Here is a 19,868-nt window from a genome sequence, read left to right as displayed (position 1 = left end):
AATACTTATTTCCTTCGATCAAATGCAAATGAATTTATAACTTTATATAATGTGTTTTTTCTGGACTTCTTTGTTGATATTCTGTCTCTATTTGTTAAACTAAAAGTACCATAAAAATTATAGACCGCTCATTTCTTTGTAATCGGGCAAACTAACAAAATCAGCAGGGGATCAAATAATTATTTCCCCCACTGTATATACCTTTATTGAATAAGACAAACTGTTAAGTTTCCAGTTTGAATACACCCGCATTTCAATTGTACGTAGGCCCTTGTCCTATGCAAGGGGGAGGGGTAACTTCGTGTAGGTGGCGCATTCGTTTTTATAACATACAATCATAGCGTCTGACGCAGTGCTTGCCCTAACAGTGGTAGGCCTAACATATTGCATTATACATTGCATTTTCTTACATACCTAACCATTGCGATATAAGGTACAGTAAGGTTCTCAGCTGTGTGATGGCTATTTCAATTAATGAAGGGTGGCCTGTAATCTGGCAGTATAGATCATAACATATATAATTCACATGGCAAGGAGCATTGTGTTCATAACACAAGGGCATAATGAACAGGGTTTCAAATGAAGTGTAACAAAAATGTGCAAGTGCTCTGCAAACTCTTGACAAGTGGTCTCCAGCGAGGTAACGTGGATTCTCATGAGTGCTTAGAACAGTGGCGTAGACTGTAGACAAATCAGTGTGCCAAGGGGTAGATAATTGAAGTCCAATGCATCACTACCTATCTTCCGCCGTAGACTGAAGACCCATTTCTTCAGGCTACATCTTGACTGTCCCTCCGAAAGACCTCTTCATCCCCACTACCCCCCTGTACAGCTTCTCTCCTGTAATTTAAAAAAAAATAATAATAATAGCAACTGTTCCTTCTTCTAGCATTGTCACTGCCAATGGCCCCTGGTCCTAGCATAAATTTGTTTTTCTTATGATGACTGATGTATAGATGGTTCACTTACTTAGACAAATGTACTTGTTGTAAGTCGCTTTGGATAAAGGCGTCTGCTAAATGTCTAAAATGTAAATGTATCCACTGAACTAGAAGACAGACAAAAATGATACATTGTTGTGATAATAGATGAATGCCCAAAGCAAGCACAACAAGAGAACTAGGGGGTTTACGGATTTAATGGACTCATTTAAAGGAGGTGACAAACATTACATACAAAAATACCCTTTCAAATAGAATTCGTTGCAAACAAAAAAAAATCCAAAACAAAATGAATGATAAGTTTGAAAGAGTGGTACAGATGCCACTCAGAAAGACCTGCTATGCAAAGTATAAACAAATTGTATGGTACAAATAAATAAGAGCGATAAGAAAACCCCCAATAATGAAGAAATAAGCCTCTTCAATACATAGATGATTTCTGTAAATAAATCTGATGTCACCTTTCTCTCCTCCATCATGACCTCAGGATTCACCATTTTAATAACCTCCACGGGAGGCGCAGAGGGCCAACATCCAATACAAAGGGAATTTGAGTATGCATGCGCACACACCAGCAAAAGCTTTAAACCATTTTCACAAAACACCACACATCCAGCCACTGGCTACTCCTTCACCCTGACCCTGCATCACAACCCTACAATCCCTGATCCCTCTCAGGTGTCAAAGGTAGGGTGAGGGGCTAGGTCTACTAGGTCCAAAGGCTGTGAAACAATGAGTCTAGGGGTTGTGGTTGTACATATAGTCATGGTTATAATGCAGTACAGGTGCTAGGAAAATCCACAAAGGTCCTCCCTGTAAATATATTGAAACCTATACATCGATTACCAAAAAAAACTCAGGGTGGGGGGGTGACAAACAGTGGGAAAAAAAACGTTTTTTTTTTTTTTCTTTTTAAGTTATAAAAACTACAATTCAACTGTATCAAAAGACTAACAGTGTTTTTTATTTATTTTAAAGATGAGTCATGTACATAAGCTTCACCAACTGTATAAGTTTAATTTCAAAACATGCTCAAATAGGTAGGTAGGTAGGCAGGCATGGACTCAATAAGGCAATTAAAAACATAACTAAATACCCTCCCCCGTCCACAGCATCATCCAGTGGCAGTGTTTCAAATCAGTGCCTCACACTTTTACCACATTAAGATTAATCTTTCAGGTTTGCAGTGTGCGTTGGACAAGCATTTTCTGGCCTTGCGATTTGGATTGGAGGGGTGAACTGTAGAGATTGAAAGTTAGTTTGATTTTGACCACACGACAACTGTTATTGTTGAGAACGCTTCCAGCAACTCAATACTGGGGAGTCTCTAAAGAACAACAGCAAGTATCCACTGCGCTGAGCGAATTCATGTTCTTACTGGTATCTGGATGATACCAGAGCCCCACATCCATCCATTCATATTTCTGTCCCACACATTATTCACATAATGTGTATTTAGCCTGCTCAGTGTCTTTGAGCCTCTTGGACTGCTCCTCCAGCGACGGCGAATGGGGCCTCTTGGGCGTGGCTCCGTTGAAAGGGCCCCCCATGATGTTAGAGAGAGGAAGGGGAGGCTCTGTAGGGGAGCTGAGACGGGGGTCCATACTCCAGCCCACTAACGTAGGGATGGTGCTGCCAGCAGGGGGCGCCACAGAGGCTGTGATGACAGCTTCTACAGAGGCAAAGGAGAGATGCAAGTTAACTCAGGGTACGGTTGAGCCAGTGGAAGGTTTTACCGGTAGCATACTACCGCCCAATATCCAAGCTATCTTGCCTTTCTAAAGTATTAGAGTCCCTGGTTAACTCTCAGCTTATCTTCCCATTCTATTGTAAATGTGCACCAATCTGGCTTTAGACTTGGTCATAGCAGTCTCAGCTACTACGCTCGTCTTAGATGATGTGTTAAATTGCCTTGATCAGAAAAAACATTGTGCTTTCTGCAAGGCATTCGGTACAGTCGACCACTACCAACTAATTCAGAGGTTGTCTGAAATAGGCCTGGATCAGGCGTCATGTAGATGGTTGAAAATTAAATCTTACTTAACGGACAGAATGCAGTGTGTCTCAACTGATGGTGTTAAATCAGGTTTTCTGGACATAAAAAAGGGTGTTCCACAAAGATCGGTTCTGTTTACCATTTACATGAACAATATTGGATTATCTGTAAATAATTGTAACCTGCATCTATATGCCGATGACACTTGTATATGCTATTGCCCCCACAATTGACCAGGCTCTTTCTGAGCTACAGTCTGCATTCGCTGTCTTGCAGAGAGCATTTGTTGGGCTGAGGTCGGTACTTAATGCTGGAAAAACAAAATATGTTATTTACCAAATCACAGAAAAATGTATCTGATTTATGCAGATGTACTTTCGGTGGTGCCCCTATTGAGCGTATCAGAAAACATACAGAGGAGCTTAAAAAAGCAAAGATTTAAGGTGGGCTTCTTTTATAGGAATAGATCTTTCCATGAACAGCAGACAGCGGATTGTGCAATCAACCTTCATGCCAGTGCTTGATTACGGTCATCTACCGAAGTGTAGCAGCCACTACTCTTAAGCTTTTGGATGCCATCTACCATAGCGCCCTTCACTTCATCACAGGTGATGTTTTAATACTCATCATTTCATACTTCATCAAAAGGTTGGCTGGACCTTGTTAAAGTCCCATAGATCTCTTCATTACTCCCTTTTTGTGTGTAAAGCCCTACTGCATAAACTCCTGGCTTACCCAACCTCATTATTGAAATTCAAGAACATCAATTACCTAACTCGTTCTCAGAGTTGGTTAACTTTTGAGGTTCCTCGGGTCTCCACCGAATTGAGTAAAAATTCTCTTTTAGTTGTGCTGCACCTCACTGCTGGAACAATCTGCAGAGAACGTTTCAGTTGGTTGCTCTGGTGCTGCTCAGGCAGTTTAAAGTTTTAATTGAGGACCTCTTTGTTTGTTGTATGTTTGTTTTTCTTGATTGTGTTTTATAAATGTTGTAATTTTGTATTTGTATGGTTGTAAACTGTGTGTATGCAGGGCTCCCCTTGTAAAAGAGTCCTTTGGTCTCGATGGGACTCAAACTTATAACCAAAATAAAAGGTAAAATAAATACGGTGTACAAGCTTATGCCGGTGTAATTCCCATCCATACCGTTATTTTACCATTATACTCGCCAAGCGCAGGAGCTGCCATTTATTAAATTGATTAAATGCCATATGTAATACACAAGGTGTGATCAGTGACACTGTGGTACATTTTATAGCCTACGGTAACCAGTGAGGATTTTTTTATTTTTTATTCTGAAGCTAGCAGCCAGTAAACTAGTGTGAAGTGACCTGTTGACTTGGATCATGGCAGAGGATTTGGTGCAACTACAAAAAATGGCAACATTTTGGATTCAATCCAGACGACAAAGGTAGGGCCCTATAATTTCAGCGATGCAAGTGTGTGTATCTGTGCGTTGTGCACACAGAGCTGGTTTGTGTGTGTAGCCAGTTAGTGAACATTAGCAATGCAAAAGCTAGTCTTAAGTAGGTAAAAAAAAAAAGAACTTTTCAAAACGTAATTTAACATTAACTGCCAAGCGCATGACAGAATACAACCTTGATTACTTTTGTTAATTGAATAGGGCACTAGATTTAGCTTGTGAAAACTTCTACTGTCACCTGGTGCGCTCAGAGTTTGGGTGCGCTCGTTTGATGATGCCACGTGTGCATGTTCAGGAGTGACATTGAAACAGGTGAGGTATGTAGACCGGGTATAGCTCTGAGGGGAGTGGTGCTCACTTGAGCCGATGACTGGGATGGACATGCCCTGCTCTGTTCTGGCTGGAGACATATCAGACGCTGGGAAGCTGTCCACAAACAGAGGGACGGGCGTCTTGGCAGGTGTGATGCTACATGAAACGGGAGGAGAAAGATTTGAGAATCAATTGAGGCAACAAAAATAGTAGCACTAATATCATTCCCAGCTTTCAATTGGCTTTTTGAGCCTCTCTCCCCTCCCCAGGAAATCCTCCTAAGATTGTTACTGCAAAAGGGATAGTTCACTCTGAAATCATAAACATTCTATCACTCCATCTGTACATATATAGAGTAGTATCAGGGGTGTAAATGTCGTTTTTACCCATGTCTGTTTAGGGCTAATTTGATGGAGTTTTTGACCACACAACATGTGTTACTGGTGGGAAGGGGAGAGGATGCGTCTGGCAGCTCCATACTGGGAAGTCTCTGGAAATGCACAAATGAACACGCACAGATGTTGCTACCACTAGGGTAATTAATACAATAATAACAATAGTTAACAAGTCTACAAGTTGTCCCCCACAAATGATACAAGTACCAAAATGATATAGGTCCTAGGGTTGAGCGGTATAACTATAATACGGAATCCCGCAGGATTTGAAAAAGCCCATGCCCCCCCCCCCCCCCAATCACAAACCGCCAAATTATGAGCCGTTTGTCAATTCACAATGTGTAACAGAGCCGCTGCCAGCGTGGTCGGATAAAGAATTATATTAAGTGTAACTTTTAGGGTGTTGCACGTAACCTCTTCCACCTAAGGTTAGAGAAGGAGAAAAAAAAAAGACTAGCGCTAATGACTTCATCCCAAAAAAAATGCCACTGCTGCTACAGTAGGTCGGAGTTTAGAAAGTCCCCCCTGGTGTGACAATGTCGCACCAGGTCATTCACCTCGCAAAAAAAACACCAGGAGGCATTGTTGAGCATGATGGATATGTTTACATTGCAAGAGTACTATAGCTTGCTATTCGAGTTGTTTCAAACGTGCTGCGTTTTGTACAGCATCATAGCCTCGGTAGGCTAAAAAGTGTGGTCTAGCTTGTATACAGTAGCTGAACTTTAAGGTGGTGAAAAGAGCTGTGAAGGATATTTGCGCTGCGTTTTGAGCCATATAGCCTCGGGAGGTTTAAAAAAAAGTTTGGTCAAGCTTGTATAGCTTAACTTGGATATCTGACAAATATATTCAGGCCAAGACACCGGCAGTCGGCACTTGTATCAATAAAAAAAAAAAAAAAAAAAAGTGTCTGTTGATTTATTTTTATTTTTTTAGGTTTTTTTGTTTATTTACGGTTTAATTCACGTGTTTTCAAATACTGCTGACTTTTTTAGTTTTTTTTTTGTTTACATTCCTGCATACATTGTATTGGACACGTGATACTTTTGTGTGTAAAATACTTTTTTGAAGGTTGTACTCATTATAATCATAATAACAAAAAGCCGAGTAGTTGAGGTATAGTTACAATGGGAGGGGACTTGCTCACACAGTCACGATCAAGCAAGAGAGCGAGAGAACAAATGTTGACACGTCTTTTTTCATAGTTTATAGTGATATACTGTATGGTTAACGGGAGAGGGTAAACTTTTTCTTGATTTCCGATTAACAAACAAAGGCATGTGCGGTAATTTATCCAGCACACTCACCCTTCAAACGATCCACCAAAAAGTGCTATACAAAATAAATGCATTATCATCCCATTATCCACTGAAACCCAAAATCCTTACTCCAGTCACCCCCCTCACGAAACATAATTGCGCAAAAACATTTCCCTCACTTCTCTGCGCTGAGAGAATGCTTGATGACGGTATGAGAGTAGATAGGACTTGGTCCCTCGTTAAAATAACCAGATATTTAAACCATTTCCACTCTTCATCTCTGCAATTCAAGAGCTGCTGTAATAAACTTGATTTTGCCAATCTGATAAGGCAAACCATTCTCTTTGTCATAGCCTCAGTAGGCTAAAAAGGTTGGTCTAGCTTGTATACAGTAATTTGACTATCTTCAATTTTGCCTCTATTGGATATCCGACTAATTTATGTGAGGGGGTGAAGGGGGGGGGGCTGTGTTGCATATCACATGTTAAACAAGCAATTCTGGTGACTTTTGACAGAGAATGGGTGAAGGGAATATTTATGTTATGGAGGACGGTTATTGGCGGCTCGTGCCGTTCAAGAATAGGGAGGATGATTAGTTTGTGTGTGAGAGCATGGTGTTATTTCTATTACAGCCAGGGACAGACTGGGGGGGGGGGGGGGGGAGAAATTATTCTACAAGCTTGCAGGGTTTCAGACAGCCAGGGAGCGCGAGGAGTGGATGGTGCCGGCCTGTGGAGAGAGAGTCGAAGGATGAGGAGAGAGAGGACAGGAGGGTGGAGGAAGCTGCATCAGTGGAAAGAAGAGAGAAGGATTCAACAGAGGGTAGGGCAGATAAGACAGGAAGAGAGAGCAGTGAGTGAGAGGGTGCGCAGGTTGCGACGAGAGGATACAGTGTGGGTAGAGACTGGCTGGGAGGGTGAGCATACAAAATGATGATCAGAAACCGGAAGAGGGGTAACAGTGAGGTTTGAGGTATGGGAGGATCTTGTGAAGACAAGGTCGAGCTCATTGCCCGCCTTATGAGTGGGTGTAGATTGGGAGGGGTTTCCTCAAGCGGTAAAGCGGGCTACGTGCACGACAGAGAGGGAGGTGTGAGGCGTGTAACGTGCTCTGTGTTGAGGCGGGGTCTCAACCCGAAATTTCCCCGCTGCTAGGTGACTTCCCCCTCGAGCAGTCTCGTGACGAGACACTACGATCGGCCTATGACCAAGTGATAGCGATTGATGGTACTTTGGTACGGCCAGACACAGTACGCGGCCACCCCTATTTCGCGATTATCAGCGACAGGTTGTACCGAGTAAGTCGTGACTCACATAGCCAGGAGGAAGTAACCCAGTTGTTGGTTCCCCGTAGCCGCCGGGAAATGGTCTTCCAGGCGGCTCATTTCAACCCCATGGCGGGCCATTTAGGGTATGATAAGACACTAAACTGTATAATGGCTCGATTTTATTGGCCGGGAATTCGGGCAGAGGTGCGTAGGTGGTGCGCTTCTTGTTGCGAATGTCAGTTGGTAAATCCCCCGGGCCATTCCACGGGCCCCCTTGCGGCCCTTACCATTGGTCGAGAACCCATTCGACCGCAGAGCCATGGATATTATCGGGCCATTTGATCGGTGTACACAGGGATATCGATTTGTGTTGGTCTTGATAGATTACGCAACCCGATACCCCGAGGCAATACCGCTGCACAATATCTCTGCCAGGAGTGTAGCGCAGGCATTGTTTCAAGTAATCTCCCGCGTGGGAATCCTGAAAAAGATTCTCACCGATCAGGGCACTAATTTTATGTCACGCACCCTCAAAGAACTGGCTTGTTGAACATCAAGGCGGTTCGAACCAGTGTCTACCACCCGGCCACTGATGGCCTTTGTGAGAGGTTCAATCGGATCTTGAAGTCAATGATCCGGAAGTTTGTACACGAGGATAGTCGGAATTGGCATAAATGGCTAGATCCCCTGCTGTTTGCGGTACGACAAGTCCCCCAAGCTTCCACCGGGTTTTCCCCGTTTGAATTACTCTACGGGCGTAAGCCTCGGGGTGTCCTAGACCTGCTTAAAGAAAATTGGGAGGAAGGGTAAAAGTGAGATTCAATACGTCCTGGACTTGCGCACAAAGCTCCACGCCCTAGGGGTTATCTCACGCGAGCATTTGCTGCAAGCCCAGGAGCGTCAAAAGCGCCTATACGACAGGGGAACTAACCTGCGAGAATTTACACCGGGAGACAAGGTGCTCGTACTGTTACCCACCTCCAGCACGAAATTACTCGCGAAGTGGCAAGGGCCGTTTGTGGTCACACGTCGCATGGGGGACGTGGATTATGAGGTAGTACGCTCGGACCGGGGGGATAGCTTGCAGGTGTATCACGTAAATCTCCTAAAAAAATGGAACGACGTGGTCACTGTTGCTCTGGCTACAATAATTCCAGAGAGAGATGAGTTCGGTTCGGAGGTCCCAAAAGTTAGCACTCCGGTCGGTATTGATAACCATCTCTCTGCTAGCCAGGCCACGGACGTTGCAGATTTACAAGCTAAGTTCGCCGACGTGTTCTCTCCCCTGCCCGGTCGGACCACGCTTATCGACCACCACATAATAACGCAGCCGGGTTTAACGGTGCGCACGCGTCCCTATAGGTTGCCGGTACACAAACGAGACATTGTGTGTAGGGAATTGGAAGCCATGCTGGAGCTGGGTGTGGTCGAGGAGTCCCGCAGTGACTGGTGTCGCCCCATCGTGCTTGTCAACAAGCCGGATGGGGCTATACGGTTCTATGTGGATTATAGACGGTTTAATGCGGTCTCCAAGTTCGATGCCCCGGGTTGACGAGCTCTTGGACCGGCTTGGCACGGCCAAATATTTCACGACATTGGATTGCACGAAGGGATACTGGCAGATTCCACTCTCGCCGGTATCCCGGGAGAAAACTGCATTCTCCACTCCGCTCGGGCTATTCCAGTTCACGGTGCTCCCTTTCGGGTTGCTCGGAGCCCCAGCCACTTTTCAGCGCCTCATGGACCGTATTCTGCGGCCGCACTCTGCCTATGCTGCGGCCTACCTGGATGACATTGTCATTCACAGTGAGGCTGCTGTTCTGCGGTCCCTGAGGCAGGCGGGGCTGACGGCCAACCCGAAGAAGTGCGTGATCGGGCGGAGGGAGATCCGGTATCTGGGGTACCACTTGGGTCGGGGGGAGGTGCGGCCGCAGATTGAAAAGACTGCCGCCTCTCCGCGGCCCAAGACGAAGGAGGAGGTGAGGGCCTTCCTGGGGCTGGCTGGCTATTACCGGCAGTTCGTGCCGGGATTTTCAGAGCTGGCCAGTCCCTTGACGGACCTCACCCGGGCGGTGGGGGTATGTGGGGGGACATGCAGCGTTCGGCCTGTAGAGGGAGCTACAGGACCGTGGCCAGGGGTATGTCGGCGAGGCTCCGTTGCACACCTGTTGCAAATGAAGCCTCGTTGACTAGATGGTTTAAGATGTGTGTGCCTCTGCGTTCGAGAGGAGGACTGGAGTGTTTTGAGGAGGCTGAAAAGCCAACGGACAAGTTGTTACTGACTTTATGAATAAACGGGACCTTTCCCTCACTACACCACTGCGTCGGCCTCTGTGTACAATGGACATCGTTACAGTGATTTTTTGCCGGTATAGAGGGAGAGGGTTAGTGGGAAAAGTAGGATATAGGTAGGCTCAATACACTCAGGGTAATGAAGAAATTATCAAAATAAATAAAACGTACGTAAAAAAAATAAAAATACTTAGTAGTATGGCCTTCCTCGATGGACTCCACAGGATAGACTCCTTCGTCTTAGTGTCTGGAGTCTTTGTGACAGGAGACTGTCGCTCTGTGATCGTCACAATCTAAATACAGATTCTGTGATTGCTGATGACTAGCAGGGTAGCAGCCCCTCCCACCTGACGATCAGTTAACGACCAGACAGGTTTCACCACTCACTCAATCCCAAATGTATTAGTCCTGGTCCAAGCAGGAGTTCAAATACCTGGCAGGATAGTGTTTAGGCCCTCCCACTGGAGATTGGCAGCACTTCACAGCTATTGACTTCAAACAGGTGGCTTTCAATAGAAACTACTTATCAAAGCTTAAGGCAGGATAGCTACAACAAAACAAACAACTAGACATCTCTTTGATTACAACAAGATTAAACTAACTTACTCAGACTGGAGAACAGGCTTCACCACTCACTCAATCCCAAATGTATGCATGATCATTTCATGCTTTTCACTCACACTAACCACAACGTTATTCTCCTGTCAAAAGTAACCAGAATTGCTTGTTTAACAATAGTTTCCTGTTATTGATGCAGTACATTAGCTTCAAAACATGGTGTTACAGTAAAACTGCCCCGTTTGGCTCTGACGAAGGTATATCTTCTCATGTGAGATCATCCTCCATTCACGATTACAATTCACAATTTATCACATTATGTGAGCTCATTAGTGATGAAAATAATTGACTAAAATACTTGAGAAAATGAAAATAATCAGATGGTGGTTATTGTTTGTGCGCGCTGACAAATATAAACAAGCATGGATGTTTGCAAGTGCAAGACGCATATCCCATCCTTCACATCTCTTATCACCACCTTGTGGTGGCTTTCGGCAGCACTTCACACCATGAAATTTCTGGACTTAGACGTACCCCGCTGAAATGTCGGCCTGTTCCTATTAAACCCCTACCTACTGTACCTGTACTCTTGTTGTGTCAATAGTTGGAATTGGCCTAGGCTTTGCCCCACCAAGTCCTGTCTGTTAAGAAAAAGAAATTCAATGCAGTCAATTCAGTGTGTTCCACACCATGGGGGTGGGGGGTTGTTGACAAGTTGCTTTACCGACAAGAGTCAAAATAGGGGAAATCCTCCTTTAACAGGCAGATTTGAGTTCAAAACAGATTTATTAAGCCAGCTGACATTTTGCTTATTCGTCAGTCTGATCATCCAATCTACACTGGTGACAACATGACAAAGTTGTTTCTATAGAATACTGCGTAAAACATTTCTTTTTAGTAATTTGCAAGTGGGTTAAAACAGCAATACTCACCACATTTACTCCATCCCCTTGCTCCTGGCCATCACTTGAAGGGGGGTACGGCTCCTTAAACACAGAGTCATCATCAGTGGTGCCAAAAGGAGAGACGATTGGAGACAAAGCGTGCATCATGAGTAAGGGTTAGTTTAATAAACCTCAGTTTATTTGATCAAATAAATAACTGAATTGTCTTTTTTTCTGTACTGATTATCGTCCAACTTGTATATTGTAACAATAATTTGTCTGTTGCCACCGGTTTCCCCGTCCTGTTCACTGTTATTGTTATTTGTTATTGTTCTGCGTCTTCATGTTATAATGAATAGAAAACTTTGAGAAAATTGTAAGGACCGGTGAATTTCTTGACCACCTGACCTGTCACATCATTGACCTGGAATTTAAAGTTCATCCTCAGGTCGCCAATGCATGCTAAATTGCGCATGCAGAGACGAACATAATACTAAATAAACAAGACACATGGCTAGGGAAGTCCGGAGGCATGCCCCCCTCCCGAAAAGAATAACAAATCAAAAAAGAAGCTTTTAAATGCTTATTTCTGGTGACTTTTAGGATTCGAGTATCAAAGGTTCTTACCCTAGGATGAAGGCAAATTAGCTGCAAAACTAAAGAGGACTTTGCAAAGGGGCAATTACTCTGGTCCAATTCCTAAGCCAAAACAATTAAAAGATTGAGCAAAATAAGGTACAAAACATTTATTTACTATAGCTAATTGGTTCCTCCAGCTACTAACGTTAGCTCTCTGATGTTGTAGCGAGCTAGCTGTCTGACTGTTAGCCAGCTAAATTTCACACCACAAACTCAATTATTTGATTAGCTAACTTAGCTGATGTTGCTCAACATTTCTCTGGCTAGCTAACAGAGGATTCAATCCAGCTAGCAAGCTACTTAACAATGCAACAATTCTTTGCACACAGTTGCTCCCTCACCTGAAATTTTCCAAATGCCAGTTGTTTTTCAGTTACAGCTCATGAAGTATGCTTCATCACCTTCTTACCTCCCTCTCTGTTTGTTATGTGAACGATTGGCTGAGCCCAGACTCGAGCCTTGGATACAGCGCCAGTATTGCTCCAAACGCGCATAATAGACAAGGCAGTGATTCGCCTCACCTGCTCTGTGTCTTTGAGCCTCTTGGACTGCTCCTCCAGTGAGGGTGAGTGGGGTCTTTTGGGCGCGGCTCCGTTGATGGGGGCTCCCACACCATTGAGCAGGGGCTGCTCCGTGGGGCTGGTGTTGTCGGGGTCCCCACACTCAATAGTCACCATGGGGTTGGTGCTGCTTGCAGGGGGCACCAGGGGCTTCACCTGGGCACCAGGGTCACCAGGGTCTACAGAGGAAGGAAGAGATAAATAAAGGGACAGAGCGAGGGAGGAACAAAGAGTCCAAATGAAGAATATATGAGTGAAGTCACATCTTCTTCGAATGGAAATAGTGTGATACAACAGATGTAGGCCAGGAAAAGCTCAGAGTGATGCTCACTTGAGCCGATGACTGGGATGGACATGCCCCGCTCTGTTCTGACTTGAGACATGTCAGATGCTGAGGAGCTGTCCACAAACAAAGGGTCGGGTGTCTTGAGGGGCATGAGACTGCACAACAAGCAGAAAGACACATTCTTGATTAAATCTGTTCTTTTAGAAATTCTTGCATTCAATTATGTGTTCTAAATGAAATGACACCATATGTTAATAACAGAACTATATGAATTCATAAGCTGGCCATTTCCTATCACACTTTGTACCTCTACCAAGGACATCTAGGGCTAATTTCCCTGGACTTAGTTTGAATGGCTTACGTGGGGCCACACCTGTCGTCAGTGTCTGAGGCTGGGATAGAGGGCTTGCTGATAGGGTTTGGTGAGCTGAAGGGGGTCCCAGAGTCTGTGTCTCTTGAGCTGTCCAGCTGACTGCTGTCTAGAGAAGTGAGCTTGGCGCCCCCGCTGCTGGAGCTGCGGTTCAGCTCAGCTATGCTCTGTAGTGAGAGAGAGAGAGGAGAGGGAAGGGAGAAGAGGGGGAGACAAAAAGGGATGAAAAAAATGACTTCTTCAAATGCATGTTCATAGAAGGAACTCAAATCAATTAAAAAGGTGCTGCACAGAAATCATCAATAAAAACGACAAATCATTCTAACATTAGATGGTGTCCAGCTTTCCAGTTAATTTGGTTTGAACATGGAGAAGGACAGGCACGACTCTCGCTCTGTGGTTAAACATGGTGTTAAACTGCAGAGAGTCACGCCTATCTATGTTCTGACCTTGTTTAGGCTGCACCTTAACTGAGTCTGTGGATGCACCGTCTCACACCACAAGACAAATTAATATGGTTTCCCATTCATTTGATTCTGGACCATCACTGTGTCCATTTGTCATACCCTCTTCTTCCTCTGAACCAGTTCAGGAGGGAGGTACTGGTGGAGCTGCTTTTTCTTCACGTGTGTCGCCTCGATCTTCATCCCATCCTTAAGCATGTTGATGTTGTTGGCCTGTCTGTACACTGCAAAATAAGAATATCAATAAGGACTTGTTGTTGGCTTTGTTTCTTGTATTTCATTCCCTTATGAAAAGAAGTGGGTGCAAACTTTGTGTAGGTACAAAAGCTTAGCAAGTAAATCTCAGTAGCTAAACGTGTTTTTCCTTGTGTCTACAATGAAAAGTAAATCAAATGAAAGGTTCCCTGAAAAGTTGATGAAATGTTAACAAGATTTCAGGGGGGCAAGGGCAAAAAAATGCTCTCTAAAAATGAATCAAACTTATCAAAGTAATCATCAACTAATGGATAATCATAATTGTATGCGACAACTTCTCGCCATAGAACAAGACATTTTCCATCCTTGGGTGACAGTGCCCTGGAAACGCCTCAAAATGCACCCGAAAATCAAACAAAAAGTTACTATGCGGATTCAGGGTATATACACTCACTGAGCACTTTATTAGGAACACTACACTAATACTGGGTAGGGCCTCCCTTTGCTCTCAAAACAGCCTCAATTCTTCGAGGCATTAATTCCATAAGATGTTGGAAACATTCCTTTGAGATTCTGTCCATGATGACATGATTGCATCACGCAATTCCTGCAGATTTTTCAGGTGCGCTTTCAAGCTGTGAATCTCCCGTTCTACCACATCCCAAAGGTGTTCTATTGGATTCAGATCCGGTGACTGGGAAGGCCACTGAAGAACACTGAAGTCATTGTCATGTTCATGAAACCAGTTTGAGACGAATTTTGCTTTGTGACATGGTGCATTATCATGCTGGAAGTAGCCATTAGAAGATGGGTAAATTATGGCCATGAAGGGATGCACATGGTCAGCAACAATACTCAAATAGGCTGTGGCATTCAAGCGATGATTGATTGGTATTAACAGGCCCAAAGTGTGCCAAGAAAACATCCCCACACCATTACACCACCTCCACCATGAGAAGGTGTACAGGTGTTCCTAGTGCTTGGTGAGTGTAGATTAGTGGTTTGTACCAGTGTGATGTACTGGGGGCCTACCTGTGTCTGTGAAGGACTGGATGTCGTACGTCAAGTCTATGTTCACACTCTCAGCATTCTCTACTTTCTTGAATATGATTCCGATAAACCACATAGAGACAAAGTCATTCCTGTTGAAATAACAAGTGTCAGCTCACAAAATCAAGCCATTTCAAACACTCGGTCTCAAATTGCACCATGCCCTCAGATTACTCAGGAAGATCAAGTACAACAGTAGTCTTTTTCAACCTCTATGCATGTACCCTGGGTGCCCTTCTCAGTAGATATCTGAAGGCCGAGCAGTCTTCACTACTGGAGATGCAGTGCCACTTTAAAGGCCACTCCAGTCAAATGAGAAACAAATCCAAAAGTAATAATTTTCGTGTAAGTGTTTCATTTTGTCTTAAAGCTTTTTTCCTTCACTAAATGTCACTACCTGTGACCTTGGTTTTTCAAATGAGACTACTTGCCTTTAACCAGGGGTAAGTGTGGGATTGCATGAGTTTCTCTGGATGGAACTAATCCATCCACTAATGGAACTAGCCAAATGAAGAAGTGAAACGAGCATTGGAGTTTGCCTTTAAAATAGCCTCCATTTTAGAAGGCAGTTGCCATTCATACTCAATCTCAAATTTCGATAGTTCCCAATATGGTGTTTTATGCATTGCCATGACCATTAGCATATTGTATTCAAAGAACACAATCACATTATATGCCATTAAAGATATTCTCTTGAATACAAAGATATTGTATAAGTGCCACCTTGAGAGAACACTGTTTTGAGTTTTTGGTGCGTTATAACTGCAATGTGGTTGAACTTCCTGGACTCACTCGCTGTGGCTCTCCTTAGACCCAGGGAAGGACTGTGGGTTGACATGGGCCAGGGTGATGTACTCATTCCGCTCCAGGTTGCCCACCAGAACACGGATCTTGGATTCCACCAAACCGATCCTGGGGAAAGAAAAGTGTTCTTACTCAGGGGGGGGCAACATACAGAATAGGTTAAAATGTAATGTATACAGCTGACATGACTTACACAAGAGAAATATAACTGCTGCTCAATACGTTTCATTCTGTAAGATTATGCCCTCCTGAATAAGCCCCAGGTGAATAGAATAAAACAGTGCTTTAGATTTCCATTTTCCAATGTGGACAAATGTCACCTGCTCTGCTCTCAACCCTCAAAGACACGCACGTGCGGAGCACAGGGTCAGCCGTAGTGCAGCACCATAGAATGGAATAAGGGTGCCTTGCTCAAAGGCATAATGTCAGGAGATGGTACATGGGATCTGAGCCAAGTAGCCCTCCAGTGGCCAGTCTTGTCCCAACTTTGTATATCTTGAAATTTGAACCACCGAACCTCTAGGTTGCATTCAGATTCTCTACTCCTCACCCAGAAGGGCACACTCTCGCATTAGAAAGCATCGGATTGGTGCAAATATGGCTGCAGTGTTTGCACCACAAGCCCACTCTAGTTGAAATGCCATTGTTCATGTGTTCACATTACATTTCCACATTAATTGTTACCAACACTGTAAAAGTGTGGAAAATGTCATTTCACAATAGTTGCTGGTTGATTCTTGACATCAAGAATGGGACTGATTGGTTTTAATCATTTAATCAACTGATCCAAATCCCTCCCATTACAACAGCCCTGTGTGTGTGTACCAGTGTGATGTACTGGGGCATACACACTCACCGGCCACTTTATTAGGTACACCTGTTCAACTGCTCATTAACGCAAATATCTAATCAGCCAATCACATGGCAGCAACTCAATGCATTTAGGCATGTAGACATGGTCAAGACGACCTGCTGAAGTTCAAACCGAGCATCAGAATGGGGAAGAAAGGTGATTTAAGTGACTTTGAACATGGCATGGTTGTTGGTGCCAGACGGGCTGGTCTGAGTATTTTAGAAACTGATGATCTACTGGGATTTTCACACACAACCATCTCTAGGGTTTACAGAGAATGGTCAGAAAAAGGGAAAATATCCAGTGAGCGGCAGTTCTCTGGGCGAAAATGCCTTGTTGATGCCAGAGGTCAGAGGAGAATGGCCAGACTGGTTCGAGATGATAGAAAGGCAACAGTAACTCAAATAACCACTCGTTACAACCAAGGTATGCAGAAGACCATCTCTGAACGCACAACACGTCGAACCTTGAAGCAGATGGGCTACAGCAACAGAAGACCACACGGGTGCCACTCCTGTCAGCCAAGAACAGGAAACTGAGGCTACGATTCCACGGGATCACCAAAATTGGACAATAGAAGACTGGAAAAACATTGCCTGGTCTGATAAGTCTCGATTTCTGCTGCGACATTCAGATGGTAGGGTCAGAATTTGGCGTAAACAACATGAAAGCATGGATCCATCCTGCCTTGTATCAACGGTTCAGGCTGGTGGTGTAATGGTGTGGGGGATATTTTCTTGGCACACTTTGGGCCCCTTAGTACCAATTGAGCATCGTTTAAACGCCACAGCCTACCTGAGTATTGTTGCTGACCATGTCCATCCCTTTATGACCACAGTGTACCCATCTTCTGATGGCTACTTCCAGCAGGATAACGTGCCATGTCTCAAAGCTCACATCATCTCAAACTGGTTTCTTGAACATGACAATGACTTCACTGTACTCCAATGGCCTCCACAGTCACCAGATCTCAATCCAATAGAGCACCTTTGGGATGTGGTGGAATGAGAGATTCGCATCATGGATGGGCAGCCGACAAATCTGCCATCATGTCCATATGGACCAAAATCTCTGAGGAATGTTTCCAGCACCTTGTTGAATCTATGCCACAAAGAATTAAGGCAGTTCTGAAGGCAAAAGGGGGTCCAACCCGGTACTAGCAAGGTGTACCTAATAAAGTGGCCGGTGAGTGTATGTATGTGTGTGTGTGTATGTGTATATATACAGTGGGGGAAATAATTATTTGATCCCCTGCTGATTTTGTTAGTTTGCCCGATTACAAAGAAATGAGCGGTCTATAATTTTTATGGTACTTTTATTTTAACAAATAGAGACAGAATATCAACAAAGAAGTCCAGAAAAACATATTATATAAAGTTATAAATTCATTTGCATTTGATCGAAGGAAATAAGTATTTGATCCCCTACAAACCAACAAGAATTCTGGCTCATACAGACCGGTTATATGCCCATGAGGCACACAGATTAGTCCTGTCACTTTAGGAAAAGTACTCCTAATCTCTGCTTGTTATGGGTATAAAAGACACCTGTCAATAGAATCAATCTCTTCCATTCCAACCTCTCCACCACCATGGGCAAGACCAAAGAACATTCAAAGGACATCAGGGTAAGAGTTGTAGACCTGCACAAGGCTGGAATGGGCTACAAGACCATCAGCAAGAAGCTTGGTGAGAAGGAGACAACTGTTGGTGCAATTATTAGAAAATGGAAGAAATACAAAATAACCATCAATCGTGGGGTAAGGATGATCATGAGAACGGTGAGGGATCAGCCCAGAACTACACGGGAGGAGCTTGGTAATGATCTCAAGGCAGCTGGGACCACAGTCACCAAGAAAACCATTGGTAACACACTACACCGTAACGGATTGAAATCCTGCAGTGCCCGCAAGGTCCCCCTGCTCAAGAAGGCACATGTACAGGCCCATCTGAAGTTTGCCAATGAACACCTAAATGATTCAGAGAAGGCTTGGGAGAAGGTGATGTGGTGAGATGAGACCAAAATTGAACTCTTTGGCATAAATTCGACTTGTCGTGTTTGGAGGGAGAGAAATGCTGAATGCTACAATCCCAAGAACACCATCCCCACCGTCAAACACGGAGGTGGAAACACAGGATGACTTCACTGCATTGAGGGGCCAATGGACGGGGCCATGTACCGTAAGATCTTGGACGAGAACCTCCTTCCTTCAGCCAGAGCACTGAGGATGGGTCGTGGATGGGTCTTCCAGTATGACAATGACCCAAAACATACAGCCAAGGCAACAAAGGAGTGGCTCAAGAATAAGCACACTAAGGTCATGGAGTGGCCTAGCTAGTCTCAAGACCTTAATCCTATCGAAAATTTGTGGAGGGAGCTGAAGCTTCGAGTTGCCAAGCAAAAGCCTTGAAACCTTCAGGATTTGGAGAGGATCTGTAAAGAGGAGTGGACCAAAATCCCTCCTGAGATGTGTGCAAACCTGGTGACCAACTACAAGAAACGTCTGACTTCTGTGCTTGCCAACAAGGGTTTCTCCACCAAGTACTAAGTCATGTTTTGCTTGGGGATCAAATACTTATTTCCTTCGATCAAATGCAAATTAATTTATAACTTTATATAATATGTTTTTCTGGACTTTTTTTGTTGATATTCTGTGTCTATTTGTTAAAATAAAAGTACCATAAAAATTATAGACCGCTCATTTCTTTGTAATCAGGCAAACTAACAAAATAAGCAGGGGATCAAATAATTATTTCCCCCACTGTATGTATGTATGTATGTATGTATGTCCTCTCCAAATCCTGAAGGTTTCAAGGCTTTTGCTTGGCAACTTGAAGCTTCAGCTCCCTCCACAAATTTTCGATAGAATTAAGGTCTGGAGACTAGCTAGGCCACTCCATGACCTTAGTGTGCTTCTTCTTGAGCCACTCCTTTGTTGCCTTGGCTGTATGTTTTGGGTCATTGTCATGCTGGAAGACCTATCCACGACCCATCCTCAGTGCTCTGGCTGAGGGAAGGAGGTTCTTGTCCAAGATCTTATGGTACATGGCCCCGTCCATTGGCCCCTCAATGCAGTGAAGTCGTCCTGTACCCTTAGCAGAGAAACAACCCCAAAGCATAATGTTTCCACCTCCGTGTTTGACTGTGGGGATGGTGTTCTTGGGATTGTAGCATTCAGCATTTCTCTCCCTCCAAACACGAAGAGTTGAATTTATGCCAAAGAGTTCAATTTTGGTCTCATCTGACCACATCACCTTCTCCCAAGCCTTCTCTGAATCATTTAGGTGTTCATTGGCAAACTTCAGATGGGCCTGTACATG

At 44.2% G+C, this 19,868-nt stretch overlaps 1 protein-coding gene across 5 annotated transcripts in view; it reads right to left on the bottom strand.

Annotated features, from left to right (window-relative positions):
- Positions 1-1,130: 1,130 nt before the first annotated feature.
- Positions 1,131-19,868, bottom strand: part of LOC310824270 (poly(A) polymerase gamma-like) — a 38,415-nt gene continuing 19,677 nt past the window's right edge. For 3 of the 5 annotated variants that reach the window (XM_083697128.1, XM_083697130.1, XM_083697132.1), the window contains 11 exons: positions 15,684-15,803; positions 14,874-14,983; positions 13,749-13,870; positions 13,174-13,349; positions 12,858-12,967; positions 12,488-12,705; positions 11,376-11,429; positions 11,025-11,084; positions 5,059-5,162; positions 4,599-4,828; positions 1,131-2,613 (listed from right to left, as the gene is read on the bottom strand). In XM_083697128.1, the coding sequence (XP_083553254.1) occupies positions 2,378-2,613; positions 4,599-4,828; positions 5,059-5,162; positions 11,025-11,084; positions 11,376-11,429; positions 12,488-12,705; positions 12,858-12,967; positions 13,174-13,349; positions 13,749-13,870; positions 14,874-14,983; positions 15,684-15,803 (1,540 nt within the window). In that variant the 3' untranslated portion in view covers positions 1,131-2,377. The remainder of the gene's footprint in view (positions 2,614-4,598; positions 4,829-5,058; positions 5,163-11,024; positions 11,085-11,375; positions 11,430-12,487; positions 12,706-12,857; positions 12,968-13,173; positions 13,350-13,748; positions 13,871-14,873; positions 14,984-15,683; positions 15,804-19,868) is intronic. The other 2 variants (XM_083697131.1, XM_083697129.1) reach the window with 2 other exon arrangements.

Source organism: Argentina silus, assembly GCF_951799395.1.
Source record: "Argentina silus genome assembly, chromosome: Y".
Lineage (NCBI taxonomy): Eukaryota > Metazoa > Chordata > Actinopteri > Argentiniformes > Argentinidae > Argentina > Argentina silus.
The sequence above is the reverse complement of the archived record's forward strand: the minus strand, read 5'-3'. Positions and strand labels throughout refer to the sequence as shown.